We start from the raw sequence: 16,204 nt of genomic DNA on the forward strand, positions 1-16,204 counted from the left end.
TATATATATTATATAGTCACCAGCACTTCCTAAAAGCACAGGTCCATAACGTGTTGGTAAAAGCTGCTAGTTAGAAATGGCTTGCTGCATCTGCACAGCGAAGGTAAAACCGAGTCTCACTGTATTGATCGATATGATTGTCTGTTTGCCCGATTTGTCCTGAACACGGAACTGCGAAACACCTCCCTCCTCCGAGAGCTCCGCACCCGCATTCAACGACCCCGAAGCCGCCCCAACCTCTTGGGCGACGCCCATCTGCATGCAAAGAGCACGCACTAGAGTACCACTGCTGCTCACCCCACGAAGTCCTACAATTTCCAGCCGCCGCCCCTTACCGGAATACAACCCACACCACACCTCCTGAGGCGGCGTAGAACCATAGCAATACACCTAACAACTATCTGACACTTTTACGGCAAAAATCCTGCAAGTACTTAACATTTTGCCGTGCTTTCCTAGTTTAGTGTCCCGCAATGCCAAGTAGGGAGTGCGCCATGGCCGCACCTGGATGCTTAATTGAGCTTTCCGGAGGACAATATCCATCAACGGTTGCATCTGCTGGAGCAGCTCCGGGCCGCATGCAGGAGCGGCAACAGCTAGACAAACCATAATAGAGCTGAAGACAGCTGAGGCGGCGGGGACGGCTTCGCATGCCAGAAGTAGGCTGTGGAGACGCTCCACTAGCCATGGAGCGTCCTTCATCAGCCACCACACCTCATCACAACTTCACAGTATACCCGAAATGCCCAGCTACAGAGCTCCACTCACGTGGCTAGAAAGGCGCAACAACCAGGAAGTTACTCACCAACCAGCTGGTTTTCCCATCCTGCACACATCTACGTACCGGCCTCAAGACATCCTTGCCGACGGCTGCTCCCAGGTCGGCAGCAAACTCGACTGCAGCCTGAAGCAGACAGCGCCCTGAATGATCTTCTAGCAGCTGCTGCACTTTCTGCTTTCCTGCAGGGTCATCTCCTCCCAGAAGGTTCCGCAGTGCCGCTACGAATGGAGGGTAGTGGGGAATGAACGCAGAGCCGCAGGCCTAGGGCAATGCACAAAACATGCAAATGCTCTAGTCGTTTTTCCGTTAGTCTTAAACAAAAACAAAGCAAACCCAAGACATGGCTCTCCATCAACTATAGTTTAATACAACAAGGCAGTCAACTGGGTGGAGAAGGGCTCATTTGTGGCGTAACAAGGCGGACAAAGGGAAATGAACTGCAATCTTCGATTAGGGACTCAAACAAGTGAGTACCTTCGCCAATGCAGAAGCGAGGGCCAGTGCGAATTCTTGGGTCTGCATATCATTGCTGGAACAGCCGGCGATAACGGCTGCATCCCACGACAAGCCACGAGAAGGAACAGCAACAGCAGCCACACAACCTCAGCATCATCGCAATACATAAACGGAGTGGAGATTACTTCTTGCCATTTTAGAGGCAGGATCTGCCCCTCACTACCAGCACAAGATGGGCTGCAGCAGGAGGTGGCCTACCCTTAGATAAGACCCCATTCAAATGGGGTTCAACCTGCAAAAACCCCACAGTTCACATTAGCGACTCGCACTGCTTTAGCCGGCTTAAATTGGCAGCAAATACCAATGGAAACCAGACTGAACTTCGTCGATGGCTTTTTACAGCAACACTCCATGCCCCACTCTGTCCAGCTTGTCCCCTTCTACACAGAGCGAAGGGAGCAGCAGCACAAGCAGCCGAAGGCACCAGAGCAGCAGCAGTCGAAGCCACCGGAGCAGCACAATCATAAAGCCCAGCACAGCCCTCGCTGACGTACGAAAGCAAGGGTTTCGGGAGAAGGCTCCTCCCCTTCCTCGGGTGCCAGCCCAGAGAGGAAGGATGCAAGAGCCAAAAGCGCCTGTCTCCGGCAGCGAACAGAAAGATCATCTGCGCTCTTCTCAGAGAGTAAGGAAAGGAGCTGCTCGCCGTGCTGTTGCTGCACCTGCCGCGTCCACTTTTCTTCGTTCTCCATCATCGACCCCAAACACCTTAAGCCTTGCCAACGCAGACGGGCGTCCACAGCCTTCAACGCCGCCATGCAAGTCGCCGTCAGCTAAAAACAAGAAGACAGCCTTAACAAACCGTACCAGCATACAAACCCCGTACACAAGGAGGATCTCTAAAACGCACAACGTCGCATATGGCGTTTCCGTCAAATAACATCAAGTGCAGCAGCAGCAGCAAGAGCTGTGCCCTGCATCACGGCAAAGGTGGCAGTTGTAGCTGACTATGCGTTTTCCAGCCCGTATAAAAGCAAGCGCATACTTTGTCCACGTAAGGCCCTAGGAGAGGTCTGCAGGTTTCATCGTCCAGCAGAAGGGCCAGCAATTCAAGGGCGGTGTAGGAGTAGCGGGGATCCTCTTGTTCCACTAACAGTGAAAAAATGTTCATGAGTTTCGCCAGGACGTGCAGGCCTCCTGCAGCGCATGCACCCAGGACACGACGAGCTACACAAACAGTCCATGTACAGACCCCTTTGATTGGAGGGGCTGCACAGAGACTCCCCCTGATAATGGTCAAGGACAGCTGTGCCCACCGGTTGAAGAGGCCCCTCCTTCCGCGGGCCCTGCATCGGCTCCTGGATCCTGCGAAGAGCTGCTACTACACAGCATGGAGGCGATGTCTGCCATCAGCTGCAGGGCAACACTGTGCAATGTTTCTTCCCCTGCTTCCTCCTCTCGCGCTTGTGCTTCCCATGTTGCTAGGTCTTCCCAGTCGCTGGGAGAAGCCGCCGCTGCGTCTGCCAACAGCATGAGCAAGTCGTCCACGAGGGGCATATGCTGCAACACCCCACATGGCATGCGTAGAACCTAAATGCAAAGCTTGTATGCTTCATACCTGGGCATGCACAATGAGAGATTTCTGTGAAGGGCACGAGCAACGCAAAGCAAAAATACCTTTGCAACAAGCACGCGAACCAACAAAGTAGACATGACAAAGCCCACAGTCTCCTACACCTGCATCGGCACACGAGGAAGCAGAAGGCACCGACCTTTCTTGAGAACTTGGGGGCCCCAAGGAAGGCAGAGGCGGCCAACTGCAGTGCCATCCGGCCTGTTTCCTCAGTCTGTACACTGGCAGAGTTGGCGAGAATAGTCTTGACAGTGCCCAGGAGCGCTGCGTGCTGGTCACGGAAAAACTGGGGGCCCCTCTCGGCAAGAGAGACGAGAGGAGCCAAAAGTTCTGGACAGGGCTGTCGGGTAATCATTTGCAGGACCACTGGACACAATGAACAGTATGCAGCTACTGCGGTCTTCTTGGTCTCTTTGGCTTCGGCCTCTTCCGCTCTCCAGCGAGCCGTCCTGCAAAAAGACAGGTGCAACCAGCAGCAAGACGCATGAGTACACCTGGCTCCAAAGAAGGAAGAAACGCCACACAGGACAAGCGGAAGGGAAAAGCAACTGACAGAACGCACAGACACTGCAGTGCATGACACATACATGCTTTCAAAGGTAGCACACCTACCGAACAAACAGTGTCTGCAGGGCCTCCTCGCCAGCCGCCGACTTCTGCAGAATTACAATTCGCAAAGGGCCAGGGTGGGAGATTCAGTGTCATAAAAACCACCTAATGAGGTACCACGCAGTGCCACCATGAACTAAAGGGGACTGGATCTACCTGTGTGCTTGTTTCTGCCTATATGCAACGGCCCGTATGCTCGTTCATGTCCCCTCTGTATGCGCACGTATCTCTTGCCAAGGCTATTATGTCCTACAAGAAACAAACGAGTCTACCCACCTTCACATCTAGCTGCTGGAATGTCAGGTTCAACTTCTGGACGAGTTGGGAGGTGCGCTGAACATACACCTCAGGCTCCGCGACATCCGCCAGTCGGTCGACCAGCAGCCACAGAAGACATTCTTCCTCCGCTGAATGTCCCTGCGCCTGCTGAGCGTCGAGCCAGTTCACGATGAAACCAAAAGGGGCTGTCTGGTTGATGGTTGCTGAGCACAGAGGAAGCAACGGATACGTTCATAGGAATAAAAAAGACTTTCTTTCGATAAGAACACTCCAAATATTTGAATTTATGAACGTAAGACAAAGCAGTAGCTGACTGTCCAGTACTCAACGGGTCGGGTTGAGGGCACCTCTATAGGTAACACATATGCTAATATGCTAACATAAGTCAACACAGACGCACCTGTGGAGGGCAAATGCTGCCACAGCTCTCCTATAGCCTCAGCTGCTGCTTTCCGCACGGTGAGGGGACCCCCCGATGACAGCGCATCTACGAGGCTCCGCATGACCAATTCTACGAGCTGCTGCTTCTCATCCGAATTTCCCTTCATGTCTTTAAATTTGCTGTGTGCATAACGTCGGACAAGGACGGCTGCTAGCTGCCTACTGGATGCCTCCTCCTCGGGGGCAGATGCAGCAGCAGCAAGTGCCGGCAACAGCTGCTGCAGCGGTGACTTGCTCAGCATGTCCTCTGCAGCATTGCGGACAGCAGTGTCCGACGACTGCAGCTGGGTCAAGACCTGCGGGTGCAGCAACCAGCAAGAACCGCCCCAGCCGCATTCTGTTGTATAGAAAGCGGTTACATATACCAAAGCGAATCAGCACATTAAACAGCACCGTAGGAACCTCGAAAATACATAGCCTTATGCGGCCAATGATATGCCTACATCAACGCAACGTTACAAGTAGGTGTGTGGAGATGCAGCTACCGGCGTGTGCTGGACAGGACATGCCGGCACGCAGACGAAGATCTGCGCCACGCGCTAAGAATAGGTGCTGAGGATTCCTACGATAAAAGGAAAAAAGACTTGCCTCCTTCATGGCGGCGCTATTCTGACTGGCTGGAAACGACATTTGCGGCATCGTTGAGTGGATTTTCCACGCAGACGGTCAAGGCAAGAAGCTGGCGGAAGCTAGCACGGCCACTAAATGATATAAGACCTATTTCCGGCCAGTGTTTAAATTTAATGTTGTGTTGAATATGCAAATAAAGGCACACAGGTAGACCAGGGAGAAAACAATTGCCCAGATGCTGCACAACCTCTTCGGGAGCAGAATTGCCTTAGCGCAGCACACTGACACCTCTGAGGACCTGCGAGTCTCCCCTTTTATTTCTACTTCCAACAATGAAGACGAAGAAGATCAAACGTGTAGAACGATGCAAAAGGGTACCCAGTGAGCCGCACGCACCCAACAGTGGGGTGGGGCCCCTCGCAACACAGCCCCGATGAGCTCATACCAACCGGGCAACTATCTCTGTGTTATTGTTTGCTCAGCGTTCGAATTAATTACAAGGCCTAACAATCACTGCAGTACCAAAGGAAGAAATAAAAGTTTACGGCTCAAACCTCAAAGACACTCCTTGTGACCACCCCTTTCTTCGTGGAGGTGATACGGCAATCGGCTTTCTTGTGGACGCCCCCCTGTATTGTAAAGAAGCTCCTATTAAGCATATTCCCAATGAAGGAAAAGCTGGCAACAGCATGTCGTACGTCAGTTCGGCCCTTTGCTACAGGGTGATCAGGAATTGCCTGGTAGTGGTAGAAGCTACTGCTACATCACATCCCCACTGTTGCTTGCAGCCTCCGCAAATGCTGCCCAAGCTCTACCTTTCGAACGTACTAATCGAGGTGCGCTTTCCGCTTGACGCACCAACGGTCTTGGACCGCCGTGGAGGACCATTGTGAGATGCACTAGAGGCAACACATTTAATGAGGAATAAAGAAGGGAAGCTGGCCTCCCCTATACAGTGTCGAGGCGTCGTTCTAACTGTAATTCAGAAGCGCTTGGCTGAGATGATGCAGCCTGTTGTGCATTGTATTGGACTTCGTGCAACTCCCGATACAAGCCCACCTCATCTGCAATCATTCCACCTTTCGATGCATGAGCTTAGGCACCACACACTTGTAAACATTTTTGGCCCCCACCAGCCACTCTAAAACACATGTAGTGTATCGAGCAACTTCACGCAGACACGGCACATCCGATTGCAGTGTCAACACCAGTTTCTGACTAGTCCGTGTCTGATCTGTTACCATGGATTTCACATTGGTGCAAGGTGCTCGATAGAATTTGCACGCTGAACGCCTTATCTACCAGACCCAGCAACGGCAAACAACTGGGAGTCTGGAAACATGAGGATTGTATGTGCATCGGGATGAATATTAGGATGTCCGCTTATTCACCACGGTAAGCCCGTTGGCTCCGTTGCTGTATGCCGGATGCACTATTTGTTTTTGCAAGATTTTTTGTGATGCATCATCTCGTTCAGTGTCTTTTGTTCAAATCATTTAAACTAGATTTTCCTAAGCCACGAAGTAGGAGTATAAATGGCAAATTCAAAACGATTGAAAGTTAGAAACGGAAAACAGTCCTGCATCAACGGATTTTACAGCGGCTAAAACACAAAACGAGCCTTTACGGTGCACAGGACCCATTCGTAGCATTTAGAGACCCAAATCTGAGTAATCCAAGCCCTAACGATACAAACTATCGTGTCGGCCCGCCTTCAACCGCAGTTAAAGATTTCCATGCGGAGGAGATTCCCCCCTTGATGGGGTCACTTTTCATGCCATTCAACGGCTAAGCTAGACACCAAAGTACAGTCGGCATCTCTGCAGTGATCCAAAAACGTTTAACTTCGAGCAGCTGGCTGCACGCTCTCAAGTACCATAAGACATGCAGTGCTACTGTCAAGTTGTCCTCGGCGAGCTGGGAAACGGAGAGGCCTTAAATACTTTTCCGGCTTGTGTCCGGAACAAGTCGGGGTGTAGCTGTGGTAAAAACTTGATGTGTTGTTCGAGGAAGACATTGGCATGCTCCTTAGCTTTGTCCGGGAGTGTGCCCACTTCAACGCGCTTAACCAACTTGCTGATCGACCGTCTAGCCCAATTTTGCAGGCCTGGTTGTTTCAGAGATGTTGCAGTCGCATCTTTAACAAACTGAAAAAAAAACAAAGTGTTGCACCAGCCCCCATGTAGAGTCCCACCACTGAATATCTCATGCGGACAGCTCATGCCAAATGGAACTGCTGCACTCCACTTGCAGGTCTCCTATAAAACCCTCTCATCTGAGGTTTCTGAGACAACTTACGAAATTCAGCAAATGGAAAGGACAGAGTCCGTAGCCTAAATCAAACGCTGCATGCTTGTCAGCTGGTCCGCAGTACCGTCCGAATGCAAAGAGCCAAAAGGGTACAACCATGAGGGTGCGGACAAGCCCCCACTGAATTTCCGGATCCAGATCAATCTCCAAAATGCGAGCCGCCGTCTGAGCAACTTGTTGCACATATTTCCTTACATGGTTCTGCAAGCAAGAAACAAGACATCCGCAGCAGCTTCAGATGACAAATTCATTTGCAGTTCAGTCTGATCAATATAGTGCTTGGAAATACCAGAGATTCCAGTTTTCCAGAACTTGAGCGAGATGAAAGCCGACAGTGGAAGCACCATGTGCGACTGGACTCAGGATTCACTTGGCTGCTGCACAATTAATCCTGCCAGGAAGTAACTTGCCTGGGCTGCTGGTTGAAGGTGACTAGAAGCGAAGGCTATTAGCAAGTCGCTAGTTTTCAAAACTAGGCCAGGTATTTCTTGTCTTCCTATTCCTTCTACTAGACCCCGACGGTTCAAAGTGAGTGACAACAGATATGCACCTCCAATCAATAACCTGAACAATACAAGGAAACACCCACACTAAACTTAAAAAAAAGCCCATGTACGGATGAACTCAAACTGCTGTACACATAAAGGAGAGGCTCTTATGAGTGTATATATGTATACACTATTTATGACAGTTTTGACAGTTCGCCTACTCCAAAACACTGCCCTACACTTCAGTGATGACCGACCTGTGTATGGGAGGAATCTGAAGGCTCAAAATCTTTGAAAGTTGAAACGGGATGTCAGAAAGAGACTCCTTTGGAAGGGGCAGCATTTTACTTTCATACTGTGGGAAATATACCGGCCTCACTGTTGGAGTGGGACAGGCAGCGACGGCCTCATTGAATTTTCGCACGAGTTCTGTTGTCCTACTCCATTTATTTGCGAGCTTTAAGAGCGAAAGTCGATACTCGGGAGAGGTCTCCGGTGCGATTTCCCTAACTGTAAAGTGCGCGAACTTAACCATCGACCTCAGCACCATTTCAGAAGTGATAGCCTTGTTCATTTCAGCTGTTTGCCATAGCTCCATTGCATGCAACTCTTCAACAGCCTGTAGCTCCCGAGAGATGTGGGCAACGCAGGGGTCAGCAGAGGCCTGCAGGCGAATTCGAAATTAGCATCCGACAGTTCAAGAAAAAAGCTGGTCCACGCTGACAATGATGTCCAAACACTGTTACACGTCTGCTAGGTCTTCTAGGTTACGTGAATGGTCCGGTGTAACTTTTCTGCTGGGAAGGATCTCATTTAATACCTCTTCGAGGGTGACGGGAGGCACCGTTCGTTCCAGATCATTCAATACAGCAGTAAGTGTCTGTATGAGAGAAGAGGGGCAGGCAAATAACCGTGAAAAGTCAACAAAGGCAAGGATAAAGTTGCAGTTTAACTAGGGTCAGACCCTTGTGCTACTACGGTAGTCAAGTGAATCAACGAGCAACGCGTGACAAAAGATTTCTGTGTGGGCGAGGGAGGTAGGAACTCTTGTATTAGTGCAATACCCGTCCCCCTTTCCACCTATTGATTTATCTCAAGAAATCGCTTGAAAGGAACGATACACTAGGGAACACGAGGAACGTGTTGAAAGGCTAAAAGTATGGGCTACCGTCGATCTTGAGTGAGCTGCTTCAGGCGTTCTGTCGTACCTCAGTACTCTCCATGGGAAGGCTCATCGGTACATAGCCAAGCATCTGTAGAAAAGAGTAGACACACACCCGATACAGTTAACTTTTACTGATTGCTGCGAACTATTATGGTTTAACTGCGGGTAAAGGCGGGCCCACTGATTGTCTTTACTTCTGAGGGCTGGTTCGAGCTTACAGGCAAAGAAGGATCGTTCAGACGTCTATGAAGTTTGTCCACTGCCTGCATGGTGTGGATGTCATCAACGGCAAGGTCCTGAACAGAACGATACGCACGCTGCCAATAGAGAATGAAGCATCACACGAGTTATTACAGGTTTTGCTTAGTTATTTAAGTTCACTAGAAGCACGGGCCCACAATATTAAGGAAGCCTTGCTCTGTACGATCCTTCAGAACATCTACATGGCTAGTGAAAAACTCATGCAGAGTGTTTTTTTTGTTTTACCCTGCATCGGTCGACGAAGTGCTGGTCCTTCCTCAACACGACAGTGCACAGGACGAACCCCTTGTCAGCCAGGCGTCTCAGCATGTTACTGCGCTGAACATTGCATGAGACATTCCCACTAGCAGGCATAGCCATTAGATACGAAGGGAAAAGAGTTGGTGCCAAACACACATCGAACCAAGCAGAGCCTTCTGCGGTTAAAGGGTAGCCCCCCTTTACTTTAGGGGTAGGTAGCCCTAAAGGGCGTGCTCACCGGTCTTCTGCATAGGCCAAATACATTTTGGGGGGCTTGTTCCAATGCTCTACGGTATTCTTCCTCGTTGGCCACCGCATCTTTGATATCAACAATTTGTGGGTCAAGCGGAATGCTGTCGCCAGGTGAAGCAAAAACTTGGTCCTTTTGGCTACTGTCAAACAAGCTATTTAGCTTTGCTTGCTTGTTAGCCCTCAGCAACCTCACGGGCTCCCTTCCACGTGGCTGTTGACTGGCTGCTGGCTGCATGAAACAGACGGCGCCAAGTTCCGCGGAGAGCCGAGCCCTCATGCGAGACAGCCACGAAGAAGGTTTGCGAACAAGGAGATTCCGATGCAATCTCGCCGCTTTTTCCCTCATTCTCAGTAGATGCAAAGCATGCACCTTCAACGCCGCTGTCAAAGACTGCAACGATGCTTTGTCGGGGTCTACAAACCAATTGGTCGGCTGAATGTACACATTTACCGGCCGAAAATAACAGCGCCCCATAACACAGTCTGAAACAACGTGTACTTTGTAGACGTTTGTTATCTGCGTCAGAACAGCAAAGATGCAGCGAACAAAGAACACTCTAGAGCCCAAAACATATCACAAGCCTGTTGAGTAGAGTCCTAACAAATACAGAGGGTGCTGGGAAGTCGGTTTCAGCAAAATCATCCTGCTTACCGTAACACGTGGGGGTAGCCTCAAGAAGGTGCTCTGCAGGCAAACATTATGGCAAGGGCAGAGAGTTGAGGCTAACACTAACCATGCTAACGCGTTTCGTAGAAGTGAGAGAGACGCGGCTTTTGGGATTGTGTGAGAGCCAAAGCAGTTTCCTATACCGTATCGCTTCTGGCCCAGGCGAGAGGAGGATCAAGCAAACAGCATTGTAAAACCGCCGTAGCAACGAAAAACAAGAACACGAATGTTTCAGACTAACCTGAGGGCTTTCGTTTGACTGCAATACGCAAGCACGCACCAGATAACAAAAAGGGGAAATGGCAAGATGCGGGTGTCGAGGCAAATTAGCAGCACACATGCCACATGGCACATCTGCATTAGTCGAGCTGCCATTAGTAGCTCAGCAACAAATGAGGAGTCTTGCCCTCACCGGCTCTTTGGCTTCATCGCGAGCAGCAAGATCTTCGGGAAGCTGAAAAGAAATGCACAATACACAACGAGTGCAATGCAAAAAGTTGGCAACGTATGATGACCTCCTGTGGAAGCGTTTTGCGTAATGCGCGGAAGAACTGGGACAAGAACTGTCGAATGTCTGCGATTAAACTAATGGCACTGAACCGCCGACGCAGAACAGCGCTGCACTTTGCACTTTTGCGGGGTTATATGCGGGTGCCAAACCTACCAAAATAGGCTCCTTGGGCGACAGCGTCGGGTACTGCGAAAACACAAGAAAAGTGCACACATTCACTGTTCACTGCATGCTCTTGAAGTTTACGAGTCCACTGCATGGTGTACAATCCACATGACAGCTAATAAGGGTCAAAACTGACCACAAGACTGAATCCAACCTGCGATGAGCCACACAAAGCATAGGAGACACGCAGATAAAAAGTATGCGTATTTCTCTTCGACCCTAGTTTATATTCGCAAGATCTACTGTCAAAACGGCTAGAAATCGCAATACAATAAAACTCACTTTAGATATTGCAGGCGTATACGCCGCTGCTTGAGAGACAATAGGACCCTGAGGACAGAGTAATAAACAGGAAAAAAAGCCAGCATGCCTTCCTTGTGCAAGGAGGTGACTTGATTAGTATAGCGATTTGTGGTTGTTTTGTGCTGCCTAAAGATTTCTTCTGGCACTTCAAGCGCGAGCCGCTGGGATATTCGCGCACTTGCGGGTCACTCGAGATACTGGATGCATCTGATGAACAAGAAACACACAAAGCCAAGACCACCCATTCTGACAAGGCCTAGTATGTTTTGGACAGACGCCGGGCTCATTTCTATGAACCGGAATTCGGCCTCTAGCTACCAGCAGTAAAGGAGGAGATGGTAACATTCGCACTACTCGATAGACCTCCCGCGACCTTGCGAAGTTAACTTCTTCGCCGCCTGTCTGTACATATTCTGCTATGAAATGTTCTAGTTGACTCACCGTTGATGTCTGCAGGTCCAATTTCTGGGGGGTAGGGATTCTCGGCCTTAGCGCGAGAACATGGGAGCCCAACCCCCAGTAGTAGTGCCGCCACGACTCCCCGGAGAAGTCTTGACATCCTAGAAGTTGAAGTGATTTATGCCTCCTAAATACAGAGACATGGCTGAGTTTGGAAGCAAGCAGGGGAATACAGGAGAAAAGGCCTTCCGCGGAAACGAGGCTCGGCCGACGACACTCGGCACTGCTCTGCGTACATGGACCTCCCTCAGCTTGTCCCCCAGCGTCTTCCTTGAAGATGCCGGTACAAATAATACACTTGATTTTAAAACAGATATTTTGTATCAACAGGAACGGGTCAGGATATCTGTAAAACGTGGGCCGGGGGCCCCTCGCGGCAACGCTGTAGTGGACTTCCACTGCCGGCGCTGCAAAGCCGCTGTACACACAGCTGCGGACAGCACAAAGAAACGGCTAAAACACTTTTCAAATATAAATTTAATATCAATAAGCAATTATGGTTGTGTAATAGGGGACAATATGTTTTCCTCGAAGTATAGTTCGTAGACGCTCAGTCTAGAAGCAACTGTGCCTGCAGCTAGCAACCTTTGTCCTCGACACCGTAGACAGCGTTGCAGGGAAGTTTGCCCCTAATGACCAACTGAACTCTTACGAACAATTTGTGTAATTCATAAAATTTATGGCCCTTGAAAATCTCGGAAGGCTTGGAAAAAACCTTTAAGACAAGCCGGCCTGCTGGACTAATGCACTCGTGAGAATGGGCTGAGCAAAATACAATTCGGGAGTATTCCGCTCTTGAAATCACTGTATAAATATTGCCAAAGCTACTGGCGACTGTCCTTAAAATTTTTGCTACCAGAAATGAGTTTTCGGGGGCAGAATCCCGCACGATTCCCCAATGCGGAAGACCGTGTTCCGTATTGGATCCTTGAACTGACTGGTTTGGGATGTTCTGACTCAGACAGCGTACTTTATTATCTATATGCTGTATTATTCGTCGAAGTTAGCGAATCACAGCACTGAGCTGCACTGCAATCAAAATACTTCAAATACGACAATTTCTACACAGCAGCTATAGACCCCTCTGCACTCTGCATAGGTTCAGGTAGCATTGGGGAAAATGCTGTCTGGTGTAGACAGGTTGCAGATTATATCGTGAGTTAAAAGTCACTTTGCTCATACACCTGTTACAGGACAACACGCATGGAGGCATGCAAACAGCCTTTCTTGTGATGCATGCATTGACAATGCAAGCAGTTGTTACGCAGTTACTTGGCTACTAGCAGACAACGTGAGAGCAAGCAAAAGTGCATATAATGGGAATTCAAAACGCAGTAATCCGCATCTGAAAACCCTCCCTCCTTAAGGCTCGTGCGCTGTGGTGCCTGGCCCGGGGGTGCAGCGACGGGAGAACAAATATTTGCGACAAGCGCTGGTGGCCCCAAAAAGGAAAGGAAGACGAAAAAGTAGCCCAGGGTACTACAGGCAAGTGCTGTTACTGTTTCTGTATTCTGTTGCATCAAAATCCTTGAGTGCTGTGTCTGTGCTAGAGTCCTCACTGCATTTACTCCTACATGGTCTCAAGCCGCCTGCTTGTACCCACGTAACTGTATAGCAGTTTGCTGTGTGCAGCGTCAATTCATGCATCGAAAAAGAGCTGGCTACATGCCTCCATGTGGTGTTTTCCTGTAACAGGGGTCTCAGCAAGGTGTGCTACAACTCATGATATAATCTGCAACCTTTCTTCACCAAACCAGCAATTCTTCCACAGTTTTCCCAGAATGCGACGCTATGAGTCGTCGCTGATGGGTGAGACATCACTCATCATTTGCCTGCGAGCCAACCTGTTGCACCAGCTACTTCAGAGATGCAAAAGCTTCCGGTTAGAATGGTCGCAACTCATCCTCCTTGTGCACAGTTTGCTGCAGTCATTGCAGATTCTGCCGCACCTGCCAATACTCCACCTTTTGCTGTCCCTTCTGGTCCTCTACTTCCTCCGCCTGCCTCCTGCTGCCGGTTTGCCGTGAGCGTTGATACTGGTGCTCCTGCTGCTGCTGTAGGTATTACCGACTCTGTTGCTCACCTCTAACAGTGGTAATGCTCCCCTTTACACATGCAGATGCAATGAATTCACCTGCTTCTGTGGTCTTGCTGTCGTTATGTTTGCTGCTTGGCCTTTTCTCGTTTGTCCTGTAAGCCGCGTCGACTTCTTCTTTTCGTCGATTGCTACTGCAAAGACCAGCTAAAACGCTAGAGACTCACGAACCTTTGAGTAAAACAAGCGAAGTGTTACCCTTTGGGGTTCTCAGCCTCACGAAGAGGAACGCTCGTGGGTTGTAGTGTGCTTGTGTAGGACCACAGGGACTGCGTCAACAGAAGAGGCAATTCGTGACATCTTAGACGGAAGACGAAACTGCGAGAAAAGGAACGACCGGAAGGAAATAAACTAAGAACATCTATCAAACTCCCAGATGCAGGCACAGCGCGAAGGTCCCACCAGAAGCTGAAGCAAACGCAGCAGCACGACGATTGGCCGTAAGGGCAGCAGCATAAATAACTGCTGAACTTACACATGCAACAGCAGCAGAGGCATCTGATACCAGATACAGTGGTTAGAGAGCATAAAAGCAACACATGCAGCAGCAATGGAGCCAGTAGCCACATATGTGTCAGGAGGAGCCCAATGGAGTAGCAAAAGCAACACGCCCTATAGCAGCAGCGAGGCTGGCGCTCCCCTTTAGCACCGCTACAAACTTGCCTCCGACCAGGCATACGCAATGTTCTTCTGGTTCCGGTCACGCGTACCTGCTCATCTGCTCTTCGGATAGGGTGCGGCAGTGCACGTGTAGAATGCATGTCTGAGTTGCACGCGTATGCCGAGTTACGTGCAGACTAGTTGCGGAGAGCAACTAAGTGCCTAACAATTGCCCACAGCAGTAGTGCATGAGTTCAAATGGAGCGTGGGCATTGCTGCTTGCGGCTTTGCCTTGAAGGAGGCGTCCCAACAAGGTGGATCCGCCTCCTCTAGGCACCAACCTCAACCCCCCTGTGCGCTTTTCTCAGGGAGCCTGGAAGCTGTACGTCAATGTTGCTTTGTAAATTCAGTTACCTGAGGTCTTTCGATTCTATTGCAACTCATGCCGGTCCTCTTATCAGCGTGGCGAGTTCAGCAGCGCCCAGTTAAACGCAGCTGCAGTGTTTAGACGAGTGACTCCCATAGAATGCCAGCGTGGATATAGGCATTTAATACTGTTCAAGCAATTACTTGGTAGACTCTCATAAAGTAAGGGCCGAGGAGTACGCTCAGTGGCCACCTTAGTTGCTGCGTTGCAAGATTGGTCATTTCTGCAATTGCTCGTTCTCCTTGCGAAGCTCTGGCTATTTCGTTTTACTTAATTTGGCGTTTTGGCAGGCGACTGTTAAGAGATCTCATGTGTCGTTATATCTGAGGCGGTTTACTTGCTGCCTTCGGATCGCTCTGCATGCATCCTCTCGACGGCAGCCTGTTTCATATATCGGGAAGCTGTACATACAACTGACGAGCAGTTGTTGAATCAAGGAAATCGCCCTAGTTTACTGCAAGTTCTTTTGTTTGAGGCTTCACATGGTTTGAGGAAATGACTGGCAGCCCAACGCCTGCAGGGTCTCCCCCTGCCACAGCTGCTGACGTCCATCCAGGGCGCATCAACGTGGGCCAGCATTTGCCCTATACCGGGAGAGAAGTTGAAATCTTCTCTCGTTATGGGTACTTCTATCCTCCGGGGTACCTCCCGAATACGCCTTACAACGGCTTTAGAGGGTTCGCCACAACCCTCACACGCACTCAATTCGGCATGAAACCCAATGTACGCCAGAAAACTGGAGCACCGGCACTGCAGCAGTTGTCCTTCTTGTCACTTAGCATGCGGATGTGCGTTGGCAGGCTTATTGTGAGGAGTGTCAGTGAATGGCACGCAAGCACAGGTCCTGCGCTGCGCAGCAACACGCGCGTTTACACTGGGATTGAAAAATGTCTTTTTGTCTGTTCCCCGATTGTTTTGCTGCAGTATTTCGTCTCCTTTGGAATTGGGGCTGCGAAGCTTGCCGGGTGTTTTCTTCTGTTCTACTTCCCCCTCGACAACGTTTACTGCGACCTCCGGAAAAAGGTGAAACCCAACAATACCCTGTAAAAATTATAGAGCTCACAGCCAACGGATGAATTCCCCCTTAGTTCCTGCAGACGGGAGAGAGATAGGGATTGGCACTTGTGACTTGCGTCAGGCATCGTGTAATTTCTGTGTTTGGCTGCAGCAACGGGAGCGACGAGAGAAACTGCGCGCCAACTAAAACAGCTCCTGTGCACACGAGAAGCGCTAAACAGAATCCAACCAAAATTTCCGTAGTCATTGCAGATTAACATCCCAACCTCAGTGTTCCATTTGGAGGTGTGATGTTTGGAATGTGTTCCCGAGCCTTCATTGCTCGTGGCCCTAGGCGGTCAGCCGCTGGGGATTCATGACCTGCTGGGCAGGCCATAACCAGAGGCTGGTCGTCTACGGACCCCTTCCCCTTTATCCATAAATGGAATTAAGGGTTCAAAGTACCGTTTGTTCTAACTGCACTAGCCTGTCACCAACG

General features: G+C 50.0%; 3 protein-coding genes across 3 annotated transcripts; 1 reads left to right on the top strand and 2 right to left on the bottom strand.

Moving 5' to 3' along the window:
- Window positions 1–120: 120 nt before the first annotated feature.
- On the bottom strand, window positions 121–4,438 carry EMWEY_00020300 (hypothetical protein; the record flags this gene model as incomplete). The annotated part of the gene is made up of 12 exons (XM_013480370.1): window positions 121–330; window positions 505–714; window positions 845–1,042; window positions 1,256–1,332; window positions 1,496–1,529; window positions 1,792–2,067; window positions 2,280–2,431; window positions 2,551–2,794; window positions 3,007–3,316; window positions 3,480–3,523; window positions 3,753–3,958; window positions 4,156–4,438. Coding segments are annotated over 12 exons (2,244 nt in total), but the record flags the coding sequence as incomplete, so codon positions are not given.
- Window positions 4,439–6,664: 2,226 nt separating this feature from the next.
- Window positions 6,665–11,687, bottom strand: EMWEY_00020310 (hypothetical protein, conserved; the record flags this gene model as incomplete). The annotated part of the gene is made up of 16 exons (XM_013480371.1): window positions 6,665–6,962; window positions 7,141–7,277; window positions 7,550–7,640; window positions 7,822–8,228; window positions 8,773–8,817; window positions 8,948–9,025; window positions 9,216–9,308; window positions 9,469–9,999; window positions 10,135–10,167; window positions 10,391–10,408; window positions 10,562–10,603; window positions 10,814–10,846; window positions 10,962–10,979; window positions 11,108–11,155; window positions 11,307–11,335; window positions 11,570–11,687. The coding sequence occupies 16 exons, from the start codon at window positions 11,685–11,687 to the stop codon at window positions 6,665–6,667; spliced, it is 2,019 nt and encodes a 672-aa protein (XP_013335825.1).
- A 3,517-nt stretch (window positions 11,688–15,204) lies between these two features.
- EMWEY_00020320 (hypothetical protein, conserved) lies at window positions 15,205–15,913 on the top strand (the record flags this gene model as incomplete). Its single annotated transcript, XM_013480372.1, has 3 exons — window positions 15,205–15,432; window positions 15,634–15,732; window positions 15,878–15,913. 3 exons carry the CDS (start codon window positions 15,205–15,207, stop codon window positions 15,911–15,913), a joined length of 363 nt encoding a protein of 120 aa, XP_013335826.1.
- Window positions 15,914–16,204: the final 291 nt, after the last annotated feature.

The sequence above is a fragment of the Eimeria maxima genome, genomic scaffold, assembly GCF_000499605.1.
Source record: "Eimeria maxima Weybridge genomic scaffold, Emw_scaff186, whole genome shotgun sequence".
Lineage (NCBI taxonomy): Eukaryota > Apicomplexa > Conoidasida > Eucoccidiorida > Eimeriidae > Eimeria > Eimeria maxima.